Source organism: Bubalus bubalis, chromosome 2 (genome assembly GCF_019923935.1).
Source record: "Bubalus bubalis isolate 160015118507 breed Murrah chromosome 2, NDDB_SH_1, whole genome shotgun sequence".
NCBI classification, from domain to species: Eukaryota; Metazoa; Chordata; class Mammalia; order Artiodactyla; family Bovidae; genus Bubalus; species Bubalus bubalis.
In genome coordinates, this window is record NC_059158.1 from 91,845,298 (window position 1) to 91,872,860 (window position 27,563).

At 40.6% G+C, this 27,563-nt stretch overlaps 1 protein-coding gene across 2 annotated transcripts in view; it reads right to left on the minus strand.

Moving 5' to 3' along the window:
* GPD2 (glycerol-3-phosphate dehydrogenase 2) overlaps positions 1–27,563 on the minus strand; it is a 149,685-nt gene that overhangs the window by 97,319 nt on the left and 24,803 nt on the right. For both annotated transcript variants that reach the window (XM_006067554.4, XM_025276382.3), the window contains exon 2: positions 16,372–16,481. In XM_006067554.4, the coding sequence (XP_006067616.1) occupies positions 16,372–16,473 (102 nt within the window). In that variant the 5' untranslated portion in view covers positions 16,474–16,481. The remainder of the gene's footprint in view (positions 1–16,371; positions 16,482–27,563) is intronic.

The following is a 27,563-nucleotide window of genomic DNA, read 5'->3' on the forward strand; positions in this document are numbered from 1 at the left end:
AAAGAAACAGACTAAATAGTTTTAATAGGATGAGATATTACCAGTTGCCAAAAACAGAAAGCTTGGGGGCTTTTTTTTTTCAGTATGGTTCTGTTGTGGAGGTTCTGCTGCATAGTCCTTCCAAAAATACTTTAAAAAAAAATATACGGCACTATTGAGGGTAATTTATTTAATTTCTGACACTACATTTAAAATAACATTTTATTTTTGTTTATTTTTCTTCATAAAAGCTGGAAAGTGTTGCAACTGAGAAGCTAAGCACCAAGTTTATTTTAGAGGCAGTAAACACAGCCTAAGGCCCTCCTTATAATTATGACAAGAGAAAGACTCATTTGGGCTTCATATGGCTTTGAGTCACAAAAACACATCTGCACTCTACCTTCCCTAGAAATATGTTGATTAAGGAGAAATAAGAGAAAATCAGCAGGAATAAAATAGTAGCGGTAAGTAACAGCACGTTATAAGAAAAGAGGCCTTTGGACTCCAAATTTTCCCAGACCTGCTAATAAAACTGCCTTGTTTAATCAAGACATCTTGATTAAAAAGAAATCTGGGAGACAGACTCCATTAGAAGACTGATCCTGAGATTCTGGGAGAAGCCTTGGAAAAGCAATAAGCCCTAAGTCACCTGAGAAGACACCTTACTCACCACCATACTCCCTCATGCACTCAGTGTGTAGTGGATGCCCTCAAGGAGTCTAGAGATTAGAGGACAAAACAAAGAGAAAATTATACTACTGCTTAGTAGATTAAAGAGAGAGAAAACGCTATAAGAGCCATAGGAGGTATCGCCCCGATACAGGCCTGAGAAGGCTTCATAGCTAAATCAGGTCAAGAAAGATTCACAAGCATTAGCTATATGACAATACCAGATATGGAAGTAGACACAGCATGTGATAAAACCATAAGTCACCGTAGTGAATTGGTCAGCACACTACTTTCTTAAAAGCATGAGTTACAATCCAATATTTAAAAATTGTTCTCATTATCTATGAGCCTGTTTGTTTTGCTACATTTGTTCACGTTTTTTAGATTTCACATATAATTGAAAATATACATTATTTGTCCTTATCTAATTTCACTTAGGATAATACCCTCCAAGTCTTTAGGGCTTCCCTGGTGGCTCAGACAGTAAAGAATATGCCTGCATCGTGGGAGACCAGGATTCAATCCCTGGGTCAGAAGATCCCCTGGAGAAGGGAACGGCTATCCACTCCAGTATTCTGGCCTGGAGAATTCCACGGACAGAGGAGCCTGGTGGACTACAGTTCATGGAGTCACAAAGAGTTGGACACGACTGAGCGACTTCCACTTTCTTTCTCCAGGTCTACCCATGTTGTCACAAATGGGAAGATTTCATTCTTTTTTTATGGCTAATATTTCACTGTGTGTGTGTATGTATATATATATATATATATATATATATATATACACACACCAGATCCTCTTTATTCATCTGTCAGTAGACCAGGTTGCTTCCATATCTCGGTTATTTTAAATAATGCATCAGTGAACACTGGAGTGCATATATCATTTTGAATTAGTGTTTTTGTTTCCTTCAGATAAATACCCAGGTCACCATAGTTCAGGTGGGAGTATAGTAGAAATAGGTGAAGAGGATCAGGACGTAAAAACTACCAGTTATAAAATAAATAAGTCACAGAGATGTAATATACAACACAGGGAATATGGGCATACTATATATGACATACAATACTGTAACAATTTTGGCACATAATCTGTATGTTGGCATATATTGGTTATTTGGCACATAATCTACAACAAATCACTATGTTGTATACCTGAATCTAGTATAATATTGTGTCAGCTATACTTCAACTTAAAAATGATATAAATAACAAAATTTGTTATATTTCACGTAAACATTAAGATTTCTATCTGAGATCAACCTGCTGAAACTGAACAGTGGCTGCTGCCCTTAGGCAGGGCTCATGCACCCTTGTTAGCCCAGGATTCCCACTCACTGGCTTGACACTTTCATCCCACCAGTCTGATCCCTTTAGGCATATAGGCTTGCCAAGCCTGGCCTAAAGACAGGACAAGCCCAGCCCCACTTCAGGATCTATTACCTAATTCAGCCCCTGATGTCTGAAGAAACAAGAGCCCAAGACACAAAGCAAACTGCCTTGTGCCTAAGTCCAAATGCAGCTCCCAAACAGAAAAAAATTCTTATCGTGGTACAATTAGGAGAATACCTAGTATTTAATATTACTTTGATGTCATTATCTCTGATTATATTTAATTATAATGGGCTGGGGGGAAGTAGGTAGTTTTGTTTTTTTTTAACTCGTAAGCAAAGATTTCTCTCCATGTTAAAAAGATAAAATTCCTCCAGCATTCTGATAGCAAACATATAGCTTTTGTCAAGAGACGGGCACATAAAACACTTATATAGAATTGAAAGCCAAGTTCATAATCTTTGAGAGTTTACATCTCAGAGAACAGAATGGGATTCAGAATGAGATCGATTTTACTATATCTGTACACAATTAGACTTGCAAATTAAAAAAAATATATATCCTAGACATTTGCAACTTGAGGTGAGACAGAAAACAAGATCTAATAATTAGTGTCTATTTCTGAAAGAAGTGCATATTTAAAGACCACAGGCAATTAACAGCCAGGTTGTCCTGTAATCATGTAGAGTAATAATTGGAGAATAAAGTAGGGTTTCATGCAAATCACTTCTTACGGCAACTATCACTCTCACTCTCATATTTTGTGGTTCAGTTCTATCTTGATAAAGGAACTGTTAGATTTAAGCAGAATTGCTTCATGTTTTGTTGTCACTGAAAAATACTATATTTTTGTATTCCTGAAAAGGAAATGCAATAAACATCTCCTTAGAGTGACTCTCAAGATATCTTAATGACCTTTCACCTCCTGAATCACTTTGTGATTCTAAACAATGATGTTGCTCACATTCCTCAATGTAAACAAACTGGGTGAGGGATTCATGATTACTCCATAGGAAGAGTGGCTAATGGGTGGCCCCTCATCTCCACTGGGGACCACAAGAGAAAATAAGACAAGTCCATCTTTCAGGGGGTGGGGGAGCTGAGAAAAGAGCTCTGGCTCACCTTGAAGGTGCTATCTCGCCCTTAAGTGGCCATGATTCCTTTGAGAAATCACAGAGAAGTTATTTTAATATCAATCACAACCAGCCAAATCATTAAATTACAACACTTTTTTATAGCTGAAAAGCAAGGAAAATACCCTTTGGCTCTGTCTGAATCTACTTCAAATAAAATCACATCACTACATGATCTGAGGTCTGAGGGATATGTTTTACCAGTTAGGTACTTTAAAGACACAGAATATGTGTTCAGAGGTGTCCAAACTTGATATTGGGTTTCCCAGGTGGCGCTAGTGATAAAGAACCTGCCTGTCAATGCAGGAGACTTAAGAGACATGGGTTTGATCCCTGAGTGGGGAAGATCCCCTGGAGGAGGGCATGACAACCCATTCCAGTATTCTTGCCTGAAGAATCTAATGGACAGAGAAGCCTGGCGGGCTATGGTCAACAGGGTAGCAAAGAGTCAGACACGACTGAAGTGACTCAGCACGCGCGCACACGCACACATACACACACATGCAAACTTGATATTGCTCTTCAGCTGCAATAGCGTACTGACAATATAAGGATCTGGAGAGGGAGCCTGAGAGCAGGAAGGGAAGAAGAGCTGCTGCAAGCCCACATACTAGTAAGCCAGGTCCCTTGGGTCTCACCATGACACAGCAGGGCGCATCCTCTGACCAATGACGAAACTGAGTTTTGTTATTCCTTGGGCAAGTAACTGACAGAATCAGAATCCAATCCCAGGTTGGACTCCGAATCATTTGTCTTCATCTCTGCTAAGTTATCTTTCCCTACATGTGTGAGGTACCAAGGGCCCTAAATCACCAGTCTCACTGGCACCAGCAACGCAGGGAGCTGCGGATGGCAGCCGGAGGAAACAGAAGTCCGAGGGAAGTTGCTTTACCCAGGGCCAGCCACACTGGGCAGTGACACCCAAGGGTCCACCTAACAGCATTTTTCCTTAAGTGTTTCCCTGACACATACATTGGGAAATGGACACAGAATCAAAACGGACTCACTGTCCCCCATCCCTCTCAGGTGAATAAACGCTGACCCAATGAGCCAAAGGACCGCCTCCAAGCTTCACAATCCAGATGGCCCTTGGCTGCATTTTAATTATATGTTCAAAATACTTTGGGGTATAATTTACGATGCACGTTTTCCATTTCTCTGTGAATTATTTCATCAGATATACACATATTTATAACTTTTCTAGTTTATACTCACAAGCATATAATTGGATCTCAGAACTCCTTTGTTGAAAAAAATCACACATTTTGAAACAAAGCAAGTAAAATTATTTTGCCTAACACTGCCTAATATCTTAAAGCATCTATGTTCTTAATTTGCAAACTCTACCAAAAGGAGGCCTATCTAGCATTAACACAATTTAACTGTTAAACTGGAAAATGGGAAGAGGGGAGCTAGTGGACTTTTCCCAAAGCATTTACAGAAAGTTTCCTCAGTCCCACAATATTCCTAAAAAGTTTCTTAAAGAGGCCTTAAAATGGATAAATAGTTGAAAGTGAAATGCAAAGTCAAATCAAAATGAATGTCAGCATCGCTCAGCGAGCAACAGCCTAGAAGCTCACCAGCTGTCAACGCTAATCATAGCTCAGTCGCTGACTCACTGTGTGACCTGCCACGGTGCATTCACCTCTCGGGTTTTGTATGCCAGCAATAAAATAGCATCTCAAACTCCTCGAAGGCCTGATGTGAGTTGTAACTCAAAGATATCGCCATGGCCCCACTTTGGGAGCTGAGTGTTAAATAAAAACCAAAATTAAAAGGAAGATGATAGGATGCACTTCAGAGAACATTTCCAGCTCTGTCTGCATAATTTCAGTGCTTTAATGAAACATGCCTCTGAGAAACGGTTAACCATATACAGTGAAGAATAGTTTCAACTGGCCTCCTGGAAAATGTAGTGTACTGAGAATCCTCATCAAACTTCAGATATATCAGACACAGCCTCAACATATTTGGTTGTGTTTTTAAGAGAAAAAGAGTCCTTCCGGGAATCTATGTACAGGATTCTAAACTAGAGAAGAAAACAGATGATACAGTCTTTGACATAAACTCTAAGGATAAAACTCTCACAAAAAGAAAAAGAAAAAAGAAAATCACACAACTCATTTGTCAAACTAGATTAGAAATTAAAGTCAGGACACAGATTTAATGACTGGATGCTTATCAAAACTTTTCTCTTCTTCCTGAGAACACGACTGGACTACACTTCCCACCTTCCTTACAGTTGGCCAGAAATGATCTAGTGAGTCAAAAAGCTATACAACATGGCAAAACCACTAGAATAAAGGGATACAGGTCCCTGAATAACTGCAGGAAACAACCGTCCACCTATCTACTTTGAAGTGTAATGTGAGCAAGAAAGAAACTTTCACTGTGATAAGCCATTGAGCTTTGGGAGATGCTTAATGTACCAGTTAGCTTAACACACAGATATGAGATACGTTTAGCACTGCAACTCAATATTTACAATTCCCATACATTGTCTGTTCAGAATCATCTTCTGACAGGTTAGGATCCACCATTTATAGAAAAATAACCCATAGAGATGTTGCTGTTTAGTTGCTAAGTTGTGTCTGATTCTTTGCGACCCCATGCGCTACAGCATGCCAGGCTTCCCTGTACTTCAGCATCTCCTGGAGTTTGCTCAAATTCATGTCCATTGAATGCATAGAGATAAATCTCTAAAAGAATAGATAATCAAATGAAAGTCCAAGCAAACCATGAAAAGTGAAAGTGAAAGTTAGTCCCTCACTTGTGTCCAATTCTTTGCAACCCCATGGACTGCAGCCCGCCAGGCTCCTCTGTCCACGTAACTCTCCAAGAAAGAATACTGGAGTGGGTTGCCATTTCCTTCTCCAGGAGATCTTCCCAACCCAAGGATTGAACCCAGGTCTCCCACATTGCAGGCAGACTCTTCACCGTCTGAGCCACCAGGGGAGCCACCAGGGAAGCCACCAGCAAACCCACCAGCAAACCAAGGTGCATGGTTGACATAATGCTGGTGCTGATGGCTCTCTAAGCAGGTAGGTGAACCTTGAAGCCTATTCTTCAACCACTAGTCCTTTCTCCTCTTAAATATACAGTCTTCACATGGTGTCTAACACTACCTTCTCCGTTCATAGAGAATTTCTCAGGCAAGAACACTGGAGCCAGTTGCCATTTCCTACTCCAGGGGATCTTCCTGACGCCAGGGATCGAACTTGCGTCCCTTGTGTCTCCTGCATTGGCAGGTGGATTCTTTACCACTGCACCACCTGGGAAGCCCATCCAACACTACAGCTCCCACCTAAACATTAAAATCAACACAAATTAAGACTGTTTAAGGACAGTTGCTGTTACAGCACTCTGTAAGATTTTTTAAAAAAGAAAGGCTGTTCATGAACCTATAAAGAATGCGTCTGGAGATGGAGGACTATTTACTCAGAACAAACAAGTCTGGTAGCCAGAATTGCCTCTGGTAAGCATAAAGCCGATGCATCATGTGATAATTGCAGCTGTATCAGTGCTCAGGAAGATTTAGACTGATTTCAAATCCACATACTCTTTATCTTAGGAGACAGAAGTATGTTTACAACTGAGGTTAAATTCTTAAAGATATTAAGCACATGCAAAAAATAGTTATATTCAACCAAAGATACTATTGAAAAGTGACGCTTAAGTAGAATCTTTGCAACTGACATTTTCTCAATTGACATCATGTCTTAGATGGTATGCTTATGATTTTAAGTATAATTTTTAAAAATTAGAGCACTTTTAGTTTTATAGAAAAATTGAGGGGACATTCCAGAGATTTCCTACATATGTCCTGCCCTCACATAGGCAGAGCCATGCTCAACATCAATCACCAGAATGGCACAATTTTTACCAAAGATAAACCTGCACTGATACAGCATAATCACCCAAAGTTAACAGTTTACTTAAAGGTTCACTCTTGGAGTTAAACATTCTATGGTTTTGGATAATATATTATGACACGTATTCATCATTGCTCTAAAAATCCTCTGTGATTAGCCTACTCACCTCCCTCCATACATCCATGGCAACCACTGATCTTTTTACTATCTCCACAGTTTCCTCTTTTCTGGAATGTCATATACGTGGAGTCATACAGTATGCAGCCCTTTCAGATTGGCTTCTTTCACTGAATAATATGCATTAAGGTCCCTCCATGGCTCTTCATGGCTTGATAGCTCATTTCTTTTTTAGTGCTGAATAATGGAGAGTTGGACTGTTAAGAAGGCTGAGCGCCGAAGAATTCATGCTTTTGAACTGGTGGTGTTGGAGAAGACTCTCGAGAGTCCCTTGGACTGCAAGGAGATCCAACCAGTCCATTCTGAAGGAGATCAGCCCTGGGATTTCTTTGGAAGGAATGATGCTAAAGCTGAAACTCCAATACTTTGGCCACCTCATGCGAAGAGTTGACTCATTGGAAGAGACTCTGATGATGGGAGGGATTGGGGGCAGGAGGAGAAGGGGACGACAGAGGATGAGATGGCTGGATGGCATCACTGACTCGATGGACGTGAGTCTGAGTAAACTCCAGGAGTGGGTGATGGACAGGGAGGCCTGGCGTGCTGCGATTCATGGGGTCGCAAAGAGTCGGGCACGACTGAGCGACTGAACTGAACTGAACTGCATGTTTCACTGTCTGGATGGACCACGGTTCATTTATTTATTCACCTACTGTTGGCCATTTTAACTGTGTCTAAGTTTTGGCAATTAAGAATCTGTGCACATGTTTTTCTGTGGACATAAGTTTTCAGCTTCCTTAGGTAAATATCATGAGTGTGACTGCTGGATCATATGGTGAGAATATGTTTACTTTTGTAAGAATTCATCCAACTGTGGTGTTACAAAGTGGCTGTGTCATTTTGCATTCCCACCAACAATAAATGAGAATTCTTTTTGCTCCACATCCTTACTAGTATTTGGTGTGCTTATGATTTTGACTGTGCTTATAATTTTGATTTCTTCTTGATTGATATTCATCTTAACTTCAACTTTCTCTAACCTCTACCAGTTTCTCTGGCCAGCAGTGAATATAAGCAGCATTATGCCAATCAAAAACTCAGCTATTTAAATAAACCTGGTGTTGTATCTTTCTTATTATTTCTAACAAGGCTAGGTCTGTCTATTTCAAAGCTTTTATGTCCTATATGGGAGAAAAGAAAGAAGTATAATGAACACTAAAGACCTGCTAACATGTTAGGTCCTGTGAAGACTGGCTTGTATATTTTTGAGTTGGTTAGTGCTTGGCATGGGAGTAAAGAGACATTATTCTTACCTTATAAAGAAACTAGAGTTTTGGAAACTTTCATAACCTGTGCATAATAACAGACTCATCAAAACTCAACCATACTTGTATAAAGACACATTCAGTGAATTAAGTATCTTTTCATTTGGGGAATCTATTAAGATAAAACCCAAAGTAGATCTTACTTCAACTGGATATAATCTTTCCATTTTCTGCTGTTGCCCCAATCTTATCTTTTGAATTCTGAATCATTGGTATTAAAAGTCCAAAGATTGGTCTATAGAATCTCCTACAAGTAATGTATTGAGAGGGAGAGACTGAGATTAAAACAGTGTTCTCAAAATTCCTACGGATTTTAACTATTGATACATTGCTTTGCCTATCATTAGCATAAGTATTTTTCCTTACAAAGGTAGTACAGGTTTACCTATAATTCAACTCACCTAATACTATCAGCTCACTAACATCACCACTATCATTTTTATCATGCCCCCTTAATTAACCACGCATAACAAAGTAAACTATAGCCTTTAGCAATTCACTTAACGTATAATGAATTGCTATTTCTTACAAAGTGAGAGGTTATTTTGCAAAGCATGAAGATCCTGTTATTAACCAATACTGCTACATCATTGGGCTTCCCAGGTGGTGCTAGTAGTCAAGAATCCATCTGCCAATGCAGGAGACAAGAGACTCAGGTTCCATCACTGGGTCAGGAAGATCCCCTGGAGGAGGGCATGACATCCCACTCCGGTGTTCTTGCCTGGAGAATCCTATGGACAGAGAAGCCTGGCGGGCTACAGTCCATGGGGTCACAAAGAGTCGGACGCAACTGAAGTGACTTAGCATACATACACGCACACATTACATCATTAGATTTGGGAAAATATAAGTCCAATTGCATTCCCTTCTAGCTAAATTCTGATTTATTCCAAAAAATCTGATGCTCCCCCTACCAAAAAAAAACAGAGCTTTTAAAATTTTTCACTATAGAATAATAGCGTTGTATTTTATATTCATCAATTTATCAAAAATATTATATTTGTGTAACTTTTTAGGAACATATCACCATATAAATCAAGTCTGCTGTAACTGACATAAGCTTACATACAAAAAAAAAAAAAATGATGGGAACGTCATGGAATTTATTACTTATAACAGAAAGAGAGTTTAAGCCAATAATTGGGGTTGTCTACCTTGATATTGGCTCATATTCAGATCAGGAATCAAGGAAGAGAGAAAACAGAAGGGTGTCTGTGTGACTGTTTTCACCCATTCTACAAGCTCAGATCAAGGTCATGCCACTTGCTACTAAACCTCAAAGTCTTAACATGGTGTCCCTGAACCCAAGGGTCTCCAGTGATAAGAGCAACTTTCCTGCTAACTACAACCACACTTCAAATCACCTGGGAACAGCTAAAACTTCTGACAAGTCTACTGTATTCCAGGAACTCGCCCATGCTTTAATGGTCTTCAACAGTCCTATGAGGAAAGTACCACTGTTTTCCCCCATCTTGTAGATGGTGAGGGTTGGGGGGCGGGGTGGTGGTTGGCCCAGAGAATTTAAGAAAATTGCCCATCGTCACTCAGTTCTTCAGGAGCAGAGCTGGCAGTCAGACTCAGACAGCCTGCAAAGACATTCCCAAGATTGTGTTCCTGTCCTTTCTGTTGCTGATGAACAGAACATCAATGAGAATCTCTCATTTCCTGGATTCTAATAATATCACTCCTCACACTGAAAAGAGACTCCCTGCCTATGCATGGTGCAAAAAAAAAGTTCACATCCGGGCTTTGAGAAAGCTGTCTGTGGTTCTCAGGCTTCACCTCAGAGCTGGCTCAGGAAGCCCACACACCTCCAGAATGGGTGATGGAAGGAACACCCGAGCGTGGCTTACGTGAGAGGGCCACCCTCAGACCTAAATAGATCTTTGTTACATCAGCCACACCGCTGGGGCTAAAAAGAAGCCCACACTGTCACACCAGTTTCCAGCCAGGCCCTAGAAGGTATAAAAGAAACATGGAGTTTAAATTTTTTTTAAGCTTCCAGAAAAAGACCCTCACTCTCTTCTGCAAAGACAAAAGTCCGAGACAGCCCTCCGTGAAAACTCTGCATTCCTACCCTAGTTTTGCCCCCATTCTTCCCATTGCCCGGAGGAACCCTCCTGCAGCCCTGACTATAAGGCTCCCCATACTGCTCCTTAAGCTATCTCTTAGTTACCACCTCTTAATGCTCAAAATTCTCCAAGCCAGGCTTCAGCAATACGTGAACTGTGAACTTCCTGATGTTCAAGCTGGTTTTAGAAAAGACAGAGGAACCAGAGATCAAATTGCCAACATCCGCTGGATCATCGAAAAAGCAAGAGAGTTCCAGAAAAACATCTATTTCTGCTTTATTGACTATGCCAAAGCCTTTGACTGTGTGGATCACAATAAACTGTGGGAAATTCTGAAAGAGATGGGAATACCAGACCACCTGATCTGCCTCTTGAGAAATTTGTATGCAGGTCAGGAAGCAACAGTTAGAACTGGACATGGAACAACAAACTGGTTCCAAATAGGAAAAGGAGTACGTCAAGGCTGTATATTGTCACCCTGCTTATTTAACTTATATGCAGAGTACATCATGAGAAACGCTGGACTGGAAGAAACACAAGCTGGAATTTGCAGGGAGAAATATCAATAACCTCAGATATGCAGATGACACCACCCTTATGGCAGAAAGTGAAGAAGAACTGAAGAGCCTTTTGATGAAAGTGAAGGTGGAGAGTGAAAAACTTGGCTTAAAGCTCAACATTCAGAAAACAAAGATCATGACATCCGGTCCCATCACTTCATGGGAAATAGATGGGGAAACAGTGGAAACAGTGTCAGACTTTATTTTTCTGGGCTCCAAGATCACTGCAGATGGTGACTGCAGCCATGAAATTAAAAGATGCTTACTCCTTGGAAGGAAAGTTATGACCAACCTAGATAGCATATTCAAAAGCAGAGACATTACTTTGCCAACAAAGGTTCATCTAGTCAAGGCTATGGTTTTTCCAATGGTCATGTATGGATGTGAGAGTTGGACTGCGAAGAAGGCTGAGCACCGAAGAATTGATGCTTTTGAACTGTGGTGTTGGAGAAGACTCTTGAGAGTCCCTTGGACTGCAAGGAGATCCAACCAGTCCATTCTGAAGGAGATCAGCCCTGGGATTTCTTGGGAAGGAATGATGCTAAAGCTGAAACTCCAGTACTTGGGCCACCTCATGCGAAGAGTTGACTCATTGGAAAAGATTCTGATGCTGGGAGGGATTGGGGGCAGGAGCAGAAGGGGACGACAGAGGATGAGATGGCTGGATGGCATCACTGACTCGATGGACGTGAGTCTGAGTGAACTCTGGGAGTTGGTGATGGACAGGGAGGCCTGGCGTGCTGCGATTCATGGGGTCGCAAAGAGTCGGACACGACTGAGGGACTGATCTGATCCAAAGCTCATAACTTAAACTCCATTCTCCCTCCAGCTTGGAATTAGAAAAGGAAGCTGTCCCATGAAGTGACACTTAGCTTTCACTAGACAGCAAGGAAACCCTAGAAGAGCAAACTGTCCCGAGAAGAAGACTGGATGTCTTCCAGGTCCCTTCCAATTAAAGTTTATTATTAAACAGACCTATACTAAACTCCCTCAGTCATGTCCAACTCTTTGCAACATCACGAGCTGAAGCCCGCCAGGCTCCTCTGTCCATGGAATTCTCCAGGCGAGAATACTGGAGTGGGTAGCCATTCCCTTTGCCAGGGGACCTTCCCCCCAGGGACTGAATCTGGGTCTCCTGGATTGCAGGCAGATTCTTTACCTTCTGAGCCACCAGGGAAGTCCCCTATACTAAACAACGAATGATAAATACCTTGCTCTGGAAAATCTGCACACCAGTGCAGGGTTGTTTGCTTGCTACATACTGGTGGGATTTAAGACAGTGCTGGGATGTTTATATCCCAATACTCAGCCTCCTGTTTCTTGGTATATGGCTAGTCTGGGGACAGAGAAACATCAAGAAGTTTTGTGGAAACTTGGTAACCTACATATGGGTGAGGAGATGAGAGGGGAAATGGAATGACTAAGCCTCTCTGCTACTGCTAAGTCGCTTCAGTCGTGTCCGACCCTGTGCAACCCCATAGATGGCAGCCCACCAAGCTCCCCTGTCCCTGGGATCCTCCAGGCAAGACCACTGGAGTGGGTTGCCATTTCCTTCTCCAATGCATGAAAGCGAAAAGTGAAAGTGAAGTTGCTCAGTCGTGTCCGACTCTTAGCGACCCCATGGACTGCAGTCCACCAGGCTTCTCCGTCCATGGGATTTTCCAGGCAAGAGTACTGGAGTGGGTTGCTATTTCCTTCTCCAAAACCTAAGACCACTCAAAAAAATCCTACAGACTTCCCTGGTGGTACAGTGAACAGGAATCTGCCTGCCAATGCAGAGGACATGGGTTCAATCTCTGGTCCGGGAAGATACCAAGTGCCAAGGAGCAACTGAGTCCACATGCCACAACCTCTGAAGCCCGTGTACCCTAGAGCCCATGCTCTGAAACAAAAGAAGCCCCTGCTCAGGGCAACTAGAGAAAAGCTCCCGTGAAGCAGCGATTACCCAGTGCAAACAAAAAATGAATAAATCACTGCTCTAACAGCCAATATTTAAAAAAAGAAGAAGAAGAAAATCCTACATGCATCCCTGGAAGCAGCCTGGAGTATAGATGCCATTTGTGGCCACAAACCTCCTTCCCTGCAGGTGGACACAGTCAAAAGAGGCCAACATTCCATTCATCTTCTCTTCCCCCATCAGCTTTCTCACTGGAATTGAAGATTTAGTTTGCCAGCTCCAAAATATAACAACAACAACCACAGCTCTCTGCCTAGGCCATAATCTCCACCTTTTCCAAATGTGACCTTATTTATCTCAAAAGAAGAAAAAATTTCTCTTGACTTGAGTCAACAGTGGAGACTATTCACTACTGGAAAACATAAGTGTTAATAATATGCTTGCATGAAGAAAAGTCACACCACAAAGTAGCGTGGAACAAAAAAAATCCTTACTATCACCTATAACCTCCAACCTGCCCCCGAAAATGCCAGTCTTTACAAATATCTGTATTTCCTCACCTAGTGCAGCTTTTATTCAAGCAACTGAGTAAAAGGGAAGTGAATCACATTTTAGTGAATTTCACTGTTTTCCATTTAATTAATCAAAAAAAGGTATATGTAATAGTTGTCCTTCTATTCTTTTCCTTGCAAATAGAAGCTAATTTCAAAGAGTTTTGTGAGCTGACCTGGCACCAAAACACTTACAAAAGTATCCACCACCAAAGGTGCTGAAACAATTGACCACCTTTTAGAATCAGCCCGTTTGTATTTAGAATATGACCTCTGTCTGTATTTTAGGGAGGAAGTTTTGTACCAGGAATATCAAATGAGCACCAGCTTGGGGCCAGTGGAAGCAGTGCTTCAAGTGCAGGATTACCAGCAAAATGTGACTGAACTTAAAAGTCAACCAACTGCTTTCTCAAACATCTGTACCTTGGGCTTTCAAAACTAACTTATCATTAAAGGAGGACAGCTTATTGGTTGGCATCATCTCATAAAAACTGGGGGAAAAAAAACATAAAAAACACAAGCCAATACTTTTAAGCATTGCTGTCTAGAAAAATAAGAGCACACCTAGTCACATTTAAGGCCACAGCTTCTATAAAATGTAGCCAAATAAGGGGCATCAAGGGACAGCTTTTTCTTGACTATGGAAGTCAGGAAAATTTCCTCCCCTAGAATGGCTCTGATTGGCAGATTCTCTCTGAAAGAGGACAGCTAAGGCCTGTGGTCATTTTATGTCAAAGGCTCAACTGAGCTGGTCCTCCCTCCACACATACCCCTTTCTCTTTTTCTGCCAATCCCTATGGCTAGATCCAAACCTGCTACCAAAAACATGCTCATGGCAGTGGCTTTAAGGGACAGGAATCACCACAGAAGAACACATGCACTTGGGCGGGCGTCTCCTGCAACTCATTGACAGAATATGCCTATGGTGATTTTTCTCAAAAGAACTTGTCAGATTAAAATTATAAATGACTCAAAACTGCTGGTATCTGTTTCAACTGGCTGTTAGGGTGGTCAGGATGTCTAACTTAGGAAGGAGAAAACGACAAAATATCCAGGAATCAACAGACCCTTGCTTGACTTGACGTTCTTGACTAAAATTAACTCCTAACTTGATGGACTGGAGGCAGTATCATCTGCTTATTCTATTGAGAAATAAAAGAGAAATCAAACAACAACAAAACATATTTCCGAAACAGTATTCCCTGGGTACAAAGCTAAGTTATAAATTCTGAAATAGAACATGCTTACTATGGTTAACAGACAGGAACCATGTACAAATTTAGCAACAACTCATCATATTAGATATCGGGACCTTTGGCACTGGCATTTTCCTGTATCGTTTCAGAGTGTACTGGTAAAGATGGCAGACGAAATCTAATCTGTTAAAGTCCATGTCCCAAACAGAACTGCACTTCTAAAATAGCCTCAGCAGAAACAACATCATCTTTTCACACTTATTTTTAAGGAACCAGGGAAACATTTTAAAAGAAATAGTACATCAAGTATGTTCAGGAGTGAGAATGAGCTTCAATAGAAAGTCAGTAACACCTGCAACATGTATACTTAGGGAAACCTTAAGAGCAATATGCTGACAGGGAACTCTGTGCAGTGCTATGTGCCAGCCTGGATGGGAGCAGGCTTCAAGGGAGGATGGACACATGTATGTGTATGGCTGAGTCCCTTCCCTGTTCACCTGAAACTATCACAACATTGTTAATCAGCTATGCCCCAATACAAAATAAAAAGTTCAAAGGAAAAAAAAAAAAAAAAAACAAGAGTAATGTGCTCACAGTTAAGAAGGGAAAGAAACACCACAACCTATATCCAATACTGTCCATCTTTTGGAGCCAGCACTAAAACTTAGCTTCCTTTTTTTTGTTTGTTTTAAATATGCAAGCCAGCAAGTTGACTCTTCCTAATGTGTGTTTTTTACATGGCAGTTCCCGTTCAGGACATGAGACTCCAAGCAGTGTAACTGGCTCTACTACCCTGGAGCATAAGGAACAGAAACAAGAATAAGACAACCCAGGCAGGGCTGAAAGGTTCTCACAAAAATGTAGGATATGAGTAGTTCATAGCCCAACTGCAAATAGTTTCCCAAATTGCTTCACCTTCATCTTTGAATCTGGAATGAACCAACCAGCTGGTATCACAAAAAGTCCTAATGACGTTGGGAAGAGGGGACAGGAGATTAATACTAATTACTGAGTTAGTATTTCAGTCCTGAAAAGAACAAAACCAAAAGTTATTTCCTGGCATCAACTTGAACTATGGGAAGGCATAGTGGTAGTGCAAAGGGGAAAAAAAAAAAAAAAAGAAACCAACACTCTGAATTATTTGGAAACTTCATGCCAATTCCATTTTCATAGCTTTCTCCCACTAAAAATTTTACCCAGTATGAGTAATAATGCTACATAAGTAACTAAACCTTTCAGAAATAAACCCAAAATTTTGAGTTGGGTCTTTTGTGTAGGCTCTTTCTTTTCCCATTTCCTTTCTCAGCTGTCTGCCTGCTAATAAGACAAATTCTTGGCAGGAACATAGAAGGTATCCAGACATTTGGATGAATTAGACAAAGAAAGTCTAAGTGAATAAACCATGGCACTCGGAAATAAAGCAGTCTTTTAAAACCAAAGAGCCAAAACAGAGGCTAAGTAATATAATGCTTTCTGATAAAGAAATTCACTTTTTAAAAAATGAGATACACATAGTTCTCAATGATCATTAAGGCAATATTCTAAATTAGTGTCTTTCAGATCAAGCTGAGATAGTAATTTCTAAACAATACCATTACACTCGTTTCATATACAGTACTTTAACAGACTTAAGTTTCATATTATAATCAATACATGGATAATTACTTACTTGCTTCCTTTTGTAATGAGCAAAATGAGAGAGGCCTAGAACAGTGGCAAGAGCACCTCCTCCAACAAGAATAGTCCCTTTCACTGCCTTTTGAAATGCCATTTCTTAGCCTAAAAGGCAAAAAAAAAAAAGGAAACAAAAAAGTTGAGATTTTTATCACATAATAATCTAATAATAAAAAGAAACTGTATAGATTATGAAATTATGTTAAACTAGAAAGAAAAACAAACCATAAGGAATTTATTAACATACCAATTTGTATACCACAATTCAAAACCAACACACAAAAAACCCTAGGAAACTGACAACATAAAAGTTACCGTCCAACAGGAATTACAAAAAGGAAAATTCAGAGACAACTGAGGATATTTAAATAGTATAAAGTCAAGAGAGCTGTGAAAAGAAATGTCATTGTGTGTCTGACAAAACTGCAAGCTGTACTTGCGAATTTGTTCAACCACTAATCCCCTCCACAAAAAAGAACTAGTCGAAGTCTTCTGTCATTCAACATCACAATGAACCTCATGCCTGCTCCACATTCTTTGGCAAGTGTTTAATTCCACCCTGGTACAAGTCTCTTCCTGAGTTTTCCCCTTCCCAATAAACTTCTCACTAAAACTGAAAGCCAACACACTTACATTTCTAGCCCTGGAAGAGTCTACACTTTACAGATTAAAAAGTAAAGGAAAACCATGCTTTGACCCTTCTACAAAATGACAGATCCAACAGTGCTATAATTTCTTTCATTAAAGGAACTTTTAAAAGAATGAAAAAGAAGGTTTCTTCTAGTCAGAGTTTGCATGGCACCACAATTTCAATGGGAAACCCTCTAGATCCAGAACTCCTTCATGCTTTCTGTATATTTCTAAATAAAGTCTTGCACTGGGTTAGCTATCGACTTTCTGTCTGCTCATTTGGATTGACGGAATTTCTTGATTTTTTTTTTGTTTGTTTCAGGCCTTATACACTCTAACATTCTCCAGAAACCAAAAAAAAAAAAAGAAAATTCCACTGAAAAACCTACTCCCTTTTATTATGCTAAACAAACAAAAAAGATAACACTGTGTGATCACTTAAAAACAATTCTAACTTAGAGTTACTATTGAGCAATTTGACCCGCCTAAGTCTTCCACTTACAGCAGCTGCTGGCACACCCAGTCTTACAGTGGGGCCACCACCCTACTGCCGGATGGGTCAAGTTCTGACCTAGCTAGACTCACACCTTCCACTCTACAGATCTCATGACTCAAGTATTTAATGTGAGGCCAGTTTTAACCTAGGATAGTAAAAAACATACACTGTCTCAATGTAAGTTATGATACAATTAAAATGTTTGAGTTCATGTTGAATGAATAGAATTTAGCATAACTATCTTAAAGAATTTCAGTACAGTTGGTAACGATGACTCTACAGTAAAATCCATTTTGGAATACTAAAATTATATATGGGAAAAAAATAGCATTTCTTAAAGTCTTATTGTTTCTCTAATCTTCATTTTTTTTTTCCTGACAAACTCCTAAATTCTAAGACTCATCTTTATTTTTAAGATTATCACCAGAAAAATATTTTACATGCATATGTTCTCTGCAGCTGGAGGTCTTTTCTTTTTCACCCCTTCACTGCATCAACTGTCCCCTCTCTCCCAAGTTATACAAAAGAGTTGCTGTATACTGGCTGAGGCTTCCATTCAACATTCAGTCAACCCTAAGCAAAACCTAATGTCCACGATTTTCTGACAGTGAAAACCACAACTTGACCAATTGGAAGGCACCTGTTTGTCACAGCTCAGCATCACCATTCCTAGTATGGCTATAAATGTTCAAATGGGTGCCAATCGATCGCACGATGAAACCCTAGCAGCCCAGAGATAGCATACGATCCCCTAATTGGACTAATTGGACTTCCCTAGCACTATGAACAAAGTTAGTGGAGGTGATGGAATTCCAGTTGAGCTATTTCAAATCCTGAAAGACGGATGATGCTGTGAAAGTGCTGCACTCAATATGCCAACAAATTTGGAAAACTCAGCAGTGGCCACAGGACTGAAAAAGGTCAGTTATCATTCCAATCCCAAAGAAAGGCAATGCCAAAGAATGCTCAAACTACCGCACGATTGCACTCATCTCACACGCTACTCTTGCCTGGAAAATCCCATGGACGGAGGAGCCTGGTAGGCTGCAGTCCATGGGGTCGCTAAGAGTCGGACACGACTGAGCGACTTCACTTTCACTTTTCACTTTCATACATTGGACAAGGAAATGGCAACCCACTCCAGTATTCTTGCCTGGAGAATCCCAGGGACAGGGAAGCCTGATGGGCTGCGTCTATGGGGTCGCACAGAGTCGGATACGACTGAAGCGACTTAGCAGCAGCAGCACACGCTAGTAAAGTAATGTTCAAAATTCTCCAAGCCAAGCTTTAGCAATACATGAACTGTGACTTCCAGATGTTCAAACTGGTTTTAGAAAAGGCAGAGGAACCAGAGATCAAATTGCCAACATCTGCTGGATCATGGAAAAAGCAAGAGAGTTCCAGAAAAATATCTATTTCTCCTTTATTGACTATGCAAGAGCCTGACTGTGTGGATCACAATAAACTGTGGAAAATTCCGAAAGAGATGGGAATACCAGACCACCTGACCTGCCTCTTGAGAAACTTGTATGCAGGTCAGGAAGCAACAGTTAGAACTGGACATGGAACAACAGATTGGTTCGAAATAGGTAAAGGAGTATGTCAAGGCTGTATATTGTCACCCTGCTTATTTGACTTCTATGCAGAGTACATCATGAGAAACGCTGGGCTGGGGGAAGGACAAGCTGGAATCAAGATTGCCGGGAGAAATATCAATAACCTCAGATATGCAGATGACACCACCCTTATGACAGAAAGTGAAGAAGAACTGAAGAGCCTTTTGATCAAAGTGAAAGAGGAGAGTGAAAAAGTTGGCTTTAAGCTCAACAGTCAGAAAATGAAGATCATGGCATCTGGTCCCATCACTTCATGGGAAATAGATGGGGAAACAGTGGAAACAGTGTCAGACTTTATTTTTTTGGGCTCCAAAATCACTGCAGATGGTAACTGCAGCCATGAAATTAAAAGACGCTTACTCCTTGGAAAGTTATGACCAACCTAGATGGCATATTAAAAAGCAGAGACATTACTTTGCCAACAAAGGTTCGTCTAGTCAAGGCTATGGTTTTTCCAGTGGTCATGTATGGATATGAGAGTTGGACTATAAAGAAGGTTGAGCGCTGAAGAATTGATGCTTTTGAACTGTGGTGTTTGAGAAGACTCTTGAGAGTCCCTTGGACTGCAAGAAGATCTAACCAGTCCATCCTAAAGGAGATCAGTCCTGGGCGTTTTTTGGAAGGACTTATGTTGAAGCTGAAACTCCAATACTTTGGCCACCTGATGCGAAGAGTTGACTAACTGGAAAAGATCCTGATGCTGGGAAAGATTGAGGGAAGGAGGAGAATGGGGACGACAGAGGATGAGATGGTTGGATGGCATCACCGACTCAATGGACATGTGTTTGGGTGAACTCCAGGAGTTGGTGATGGACAGGGAGGCCTGACATGCTGCGGTTCATGGGGTCGCAAAGAGTCAGACAGGACTTAGCAACTGAACAGAACTGAACTGAACTGAACTGAACAATTAGAAACACAGAATAGAGACCTAGTTCTATTTACCTGAAAAATGCCAGTGCCCATCCCACACAGATAGCAGCCTGGCAGTGGCTTGGATATGAGTTTGACAGGTGGTTGACTTTAGCTCAGTATCACTGCTTCTGTCTTCTTGATAACGTCATTGATGACCTCACAAAGGACACCACACATCAAAATAGCCAACTAAGGGACGTTATACAACACAGTCATCAAGGGTCTCAGCAGAAGTGGTCATTCAGTCAAGTCTGGGGTTAGCTTTTCCAATTGTGTAGGTCCTCACATTCCCTGCTCACCTTATTAAATTGCCTCAATTTGATTTTCCTGAAACCAAAACTTGCTAAGGAGAATTATCTTCATGGATTTTCTCAGTGAGCCACAAATACTACAGGAAAACTGCTTTGACATATTATTTTGTGGAATTAGTGATAATTGGCTATAATAAAAAGTTTCTTTTTTCAGTATTTTCATAAAATAACTATGCTGAAGTAATATTATTATTTCTATTGTGATCAAATGTATCCATAAGATAATCTAAGTAGTAAGATTTAATTTGTAACAAATTAAGTCACTCTTAGAGATAATTCAAAAATAAAAACATAGAAGCAGTCAATTTTACCTGGCTCTCCTAAGATGATGATAATCATCACTGTCATTATCATCATTATTAATGTTATAATGACAATAGCTGCCATTTACCGACTTATTTGCTAGGTAATAGGTACCATGATTTTCATTCTTTACATAGATCAGCTCATATCACCCTCACAACATCCTACTTTAATAAAGAGGCACTTGCAGTTCAAAGGGAATAGGAGATTTGTACTAGGCTAGTCACAGTAAGTGACAAAACCACAACTTAATTTTTGTTCTTAATCATGAGGTGGTTCTGCCCTGGCTTTGCTCTGAAAAGGTAACTGCTCCCCAAGACTCACACCATATTTTGCTATTATTCCTCCAAGAAGACCCTATTCTCAAGCATTTACCCAAAGTGTACAGAGCCTCAACATTAGGGTTTCTCTAAGGCAATGAAGAAGCCTCTGACAAAATACTACTAGTATTAGTACTACTAGTAACCTGCCAGATAAGGTAAAACTGTTTTAATGTTCAAAGAAAGCAATGCAACACCAGATTAAAAACCATAAGCTGTGAGCTACTTGTACCCATTTACATTCCATTATTAAAAAAAAAGTTTTCACAATGATTACAAAGAGGAAAAGATTACTGTCTTCTACATAAAAGCTGCAACCAGGAAGCTAGCAAAGACTGGGAACAAAAATGCCAATAACACCTATTGCAACTAAAAGTGTGAGGAAACCAGAGGTAAAAAAGAAAACCAGAGGTAGAAAAACCATCCAAAAATAAAATTATCTTAGTTATCAGAGCATGATGTCCAGGTTTAATAGCCTATGAATAAATCATATATATGTTGACTCAGGACTGGCTCCTGTATTTGCACAGATCAGTGCCAGCCCTCTAATTCTTGCAAGGAGAACACTAGGCCAACTAAAAAAAAAACCCTAACTAAAGTTACTCAACTAAATCTATCTGTGAGTTTATCAACTGCCCTCCAGGAACTTATAATGAATTTGAAAGCTTAAATAACAAAATCTGTCTTATTACTGTCTTATAACTAGTTGTGCTACACTGAATGTTATTCATACTCTGATAGACAAAAGACTCTGAATAGCCAAAGCAATCTTGAGAAAGAAGAACAAAGCTGAAAGCATCCCAATTTCTGATTTCAAGCTATATTACAAATCTATTGTAATTAAAACAATATGGTACTGGCATAAAAAGAAATACATTGGTAAACAGAACAGAATACAGAGCCCAGAAATAAACCCATGCATACCTGGTGAATTAATTCAGAAGAGAAGATACTTGAACAGGCTCTGTAAGAAAAAAGGATTTGGAGGGGAGTGAGTATGGGCAGGTCTGGACTGAGAAAGATCTGGAGGAGAAAGAGGAACCTCATGGTAAAATTCAGGAGGCATGCAAGATGTTATCTGGTTTGCCTGCAGATGATGTTCATTTGGAAATGAGGTTTCCAAAAAAAGCTCACAGCAAGAGATAAGAAGACTCTGTACATGTGAATAAGGTATTTTTCTATGATATTCTGTTGATCATGAGCTGAGACTGCAGATGAGTGAAGCAAGCTGCTGCATCGCATGACTTATGAAGAATGTTCAAGTAGATTGTTGTGTTGAAGCATATGATGAAGACTGAGGGACCAAGTGGAAGGCAGTAATAGTTCCCACATGAGAAGATGAAAGTCTGGTTTAGGACAACATCAAAAAGTACACAGACAATGATACTTTGCACAAATCTGACAACATCAAAAAATACAAATGCAGACAATGATGCTTTGCAGAAATCTGACAAGGGATTGTGGAAGGAAACAGAAAGAGACTGAATGGCATAAGGGGCTTTAGCCTGGGTAACTGGGGACTTTCCCAACATTACAACATTAAGAATAAGAAAGCGTAGCAAGTTTAAGGGAGAAGAGGAGCTCATTTGGAACCAAAGATATTTAAGATCTTGACAGAACACCTAACAGAAAACTGCAAACAGATAGGTGGGTCTCAAACTCAAATGAGTCTTCAGAGCTAAAGCTATGGTGTGGGGAATCTTCTGCCTAGAACTGACAGATAGACAAACCCGCTACAAAATAAAATGTACTTACTGCCAGCAAAACAAAAACTGGACTTGCTACTTCTCAAAGTTTGCTGACCCATGCTTTGAGCTAACCCTGCACCTTTTCTGGCACAGAATTCCTGGCTGTCCTTGTAGGACTCCCATTATAGACAGTTGAGTGACTTCAACAGTGAACACAACTGCTCGGATATTATCTTAGATAGCCTGAGAGCTCACCACTTCTGCTTCCTCCTGTTCAAAGGTAAGGCTACTCTGCCAGTGAAATCATGCATTTAAATAACTTGACCACACACTTGAGATTTAAAAACAAGAAATAACCATCCAGTGAAAAAGGCTGAGGTTCCTCTCGGCAACTACTCACAAGAGAATTTATTCCAGAACGAAAGCACACTTCCTGGCCCCTAAATTCTCAAAATACAATCTTCAAACTCTTCTCCCTGTTTTCCAGTCCTAGCTTCTCTCTTAATTTAGCATAAATAAAAATCTCTCCAAAAAGAGTCTTCCTCCTCTACGGAGCAAGTCCTGGGTCCCTTCACTTCTACAAAAACTCCTATCTTCCTTCCTAATCTCCAGGCTCTACATTGATTTAAGAAAAACTGAGGCATCTTAGGGTTTTCACTCTTAGGCTAGTACAGATGCAAAAACACTTCTCTGCATCCATTTTAAGAGTGATCAGTGTGGGCAGTGGGGAGTGGAGAGGATAGCTCAAAGAGCATTTTTTTCAGAAGAGTCATTGCAACCACAAGCACTGTGGTCCCTGGAACACGTGTTCTCTCGCAAGGTATAAAGGTATTCCATGCACTTCTGATCACTGAACAGAGAACCTCAGATGAACAAGGCATTTAAAACATAAAACAAAACTCCCAGCATGTAACCTAGATGTAGCGTGTACTACTTCACCCGCCCTTTACCTAAGCAGATGCAGGTCCAAAGGCAGCAAGAAGCTCCTGACACTTCAGTTGCGCAGCCACCACCCCACCTTGTAGCTGTGCGTAGAAAGCCTCCCCCTCACCTACTTTGAGCCATGACACTATGTCAAACCCACAGATGGCAAAAGTCAGAAAGCCAGGCCTCAAGGTCTACCTGCACACAAATTCAGGAACTTAAGGGAGAAAGGTGCATGATTCTTAGTAAATAAGGCCTCATCAGAGGAACTCCTACACAGCAAGTCTAGAATCATAGCAGTTGACCGACCGCAAGTCCACAGCAAAATGGAAGAAGAGGGAGCGAGCACAAAAGCACCTTCCCACCCAAGCAGTTTTAACTATAAAAGTCAAGATTTGGAGGGTTGCTTTGAACTAGCCATGTTTCAACAAAGCAGACCCTTTACTCTTACAATTGATTTGAGAGCAAATGTCGTGCATACTTTCCCATAAGAAAGAACATCATGGTTTAGGTACACCAAGCACAAACTGATAAAGAACTTACACGCAAACCAATCAAAGCACATCATGTACTAGCACCTCTTTCCCCAAGGCTGACTTTCCAGAAAGGAGAATGATTAACACTCTGCCTACAAACAGATCCTCCCCAGCCAAGCAGAGAGGCACTTCTGCACACATACATCTCACAGAGCAGCCTGTGATCCCTCTAGAAACAGGCAGCCCTCAAGTGTCCTTGAAAGCTGTCAGACGTAAATGAACAACACAGTCAATATCAGGGGCCCATCAACCTGTTCTCTGGAAACAAAGATGAGCCCAAGCCTATAACCTGAAAATGAACTGCTCTTTTTTCGGTTGCTTTAAACGTTTTTGAAAAGGATTTAGGCCAAGTCTGGATAGAAAACGGACCCAAGGGTTATCCACAAAAGACTATCCCAAAGGAAATAAGTGAATGGATAAAATCCTGAAAAAACAGGGAACACTTAAGTATCTTCACCTTCTTCTCTAGATTTGCCTTTATTTTGTGCATTAGTTCAGTTCAGTTCAGTTGCTCAGTCGTGTCTGACTCTTTGCAACGCCATGAATCGCAGCACGCCAGGCCTACCTGTCCATCACCAACTCCCAGAGTTTACTCAAACTCATGTCCATCAAGTCGATGATGCCATCCAGCCATCTCATCCTCTGTCGTCCCCTTCTCTTCCTTCCCCAATCCCTCCCAGTATCAGGGTCTTTTCCAATGAGTCAACTCTTCACATCAGGTGGCCAAAGTACTGGAGTTTCAACTTCAACATCAGTCCTTCCAATGAACACCCAGGACCGATCTCCTTTAGAATGGACTGGTTGGATCTCCTTGCAGTCCAAGGGACTCTCAAGAGTCTTCTCCAACACCACAGTTCAAAGGATCAATTCTTCTGCGCTCAGCTTTCTTTATAGTCCAACTCTCACATCCATACATGACCACTGGAAAAACCATAGCCTTGACTAGACGGACCTTTGTTGGCAAAGTAATGTCTCTGCTTTTCAATATGCTCTCTAGGTTGGTCATAACTTTGCTTCCGAGGAGTAAGCGTCTTTTAATTTCATGGCTGAAATCACCATCTGCAGCGATTTTGGAGCCCAGAAAAATAAAGTCAGCCACTGTTTTCACTGTTTCTCCATCTATTTCCCATGAAGTGATGGGACCGGATGCCATGATCTTAGTTTTCTGAATGTTGAGCTTTAAGCCAAGTTTTTCACTCTCCACTTTCACTTTCATCAAGAGGCTTTTTAGTTCCTTTTCACTTTCTGCCATAATAGTGGTGTCATCTGCATATCTGAGGTTATTGATATGTCTCCTGGCAATCTTGATTCCAGCTTGTCCTTCCTCCAGTCCAGCGTTTCTCATGATGTACTCTGCATATAAGTTAAATAAACAGGGTGACAATATACAGCCTCGACATACTCCTTTTCTCTGTTGTTCCATGGCCAGTTCTAACTGTTGCTTTCTGACCTGCATTTAGGCTTCTCAAAAGGCAGGTCAGGTGGTCTGGTATTCCCATCTCTTTCAGAATTTTCCACAGTTTATTGTGATCCACACAGTCAAAGGCTTTGACATAGTCAATAAAGCAGAAATAGATGTTTTTCTGGAACTCTCTTGCTTTTTCCATGATCCATTGGATGTTGGCAATTTCATCTCTGGTTCCTCTGCCTTTCCTAAAACCAGCTTGAACATCTGGAAGTTCACGGTTCACGTATTGCTGAAGCCTGGCTTGGAGAATTTTGAGCATTACTTTACTAGCATGTGAGATGAGTGCAATTGTGCAGTAGTTTGAGCATTCTTTGGCATTGCCTTTCTTTGGGATTGGAATGATAACTGATCTTTTCCAGTCCTGTGGCCATTGCTGAGTTTTCCAAATTTGCTGGCATATTGAGTGCAGCACTTTCACAGCATCATCTTTTAGGATTTGAAATAGCTCAACTGGAATTCCATCACCTCCACTAGCTTTGTTCGTAGTGATGCTTTCTAAGGCCCACTTGACTTCACATTCCAGGATGTCTGGCTCTAGGTGAGTGATCACACCATCGTGATTATCTGGGTCATGAAGATCTTTTTTGTACAGTTCTTCTGTGTATTCTTGCCACCCCTTCTTAATATCTTCTGCTTCTGTTAGGCCCATACCATTTCTGTCCTTTATTGAGCCCATCTTTGCATGAAATGTTAGATATACTTTTTTCCATAAGCCAAAAAACAATAATAACAATGAAAAAACTATAGTTGTAAAAAATACACACACTGAATAAGATATCAAAGGACAAACAAAAAGATTTTTCTGAAATCATTGAGAAAAGCATTCTCCTGGAAAAGAAGATAAATGAAAGAAGCATGTCAAAGTCAGCAGAAAACTTAGAAATAAAATAAATCCTCAGTCTCTGGATGTCCAAAATTTTGGCTATGGCGGATGAGTAAGCTTAGGCAATGTTCACATGCCTAGCACAGCATCCAACCCTAGCTTGGCCCCTGTCTTTCACATCCTCTCTAAAAGTCAGAGTACTTTAGGGCAGGGCAGGTTCCATTTCCAATCAGTTTCCCCAGGAAATCCCTTGCCAGTGGGTCTAACCCAAAAATGGGAAAAGAAAATGAAGGGAGAGCATTTTAAGAAAGACCAAAGAGGGATTTCCTGGTGGTCTGGTGGTTAAGATCCTGCGCTTCCACTGCAAGGGGGTGCAGGTACCATCCCTGATCCCTGGTCAGGGAACTAAGCTCTCACATGCTGGGGAGATGGGAGGGATCAGGTAACAAAAGAGAAAATGAAAGAAGACAAACACTATAATATCTATATCGGTCCATAGAGCTGCCAGAAGGTACTTTGGAAATGATTTCTACTAGTCTCTCCGGGGCACCTTTAGGTCAACTGTAACACTTTAGAACAAACACAACACACAGCTACAGATGACTCAGAAAGAGGTTAGCCTAGGACCACCCTTCCAGGTCAACGGAGGGCAGGCGCCTGGAAGCTTGACAGAAGGAGTTGGCACAGAAAAGAGGTTGAGCTGGTTTCAGAGGTTCAAATCAGACTTTAAGAAATGTAAGCAAACGGCACCTCTCCCAAAAAGAGAGAGAAAATAAGGTCAACCATTTAAAATGAGCCAGTTAGAAACCTCTGTTTATAAAAATTAAACTCAAAACATTATCACATGAATTCTTTTGGTGTAATTTTTTTTTAATTTAAAATGCAATGCCACAACCAATTAAAGCATTTACTTCACAAAGTCCTCTAAAACAAAAACATATCGAAAGGGAAGAGAGCCCCAGAGGAACAGGACGATACATGCTCACACTCAAGCTGTCACTTATTATGTTAAGATCTGACTTAAAAAAAAATAAATAGGGCTTCCAAGACAGCTTCCATATTGTGTATTTATGCCTTCTGCCATTTCTAAAATGCATACCAATACTACAGAGTCACAAATTTGACCCTTTTCTCTAATTTTCATAAGGTTCACTGTAGAA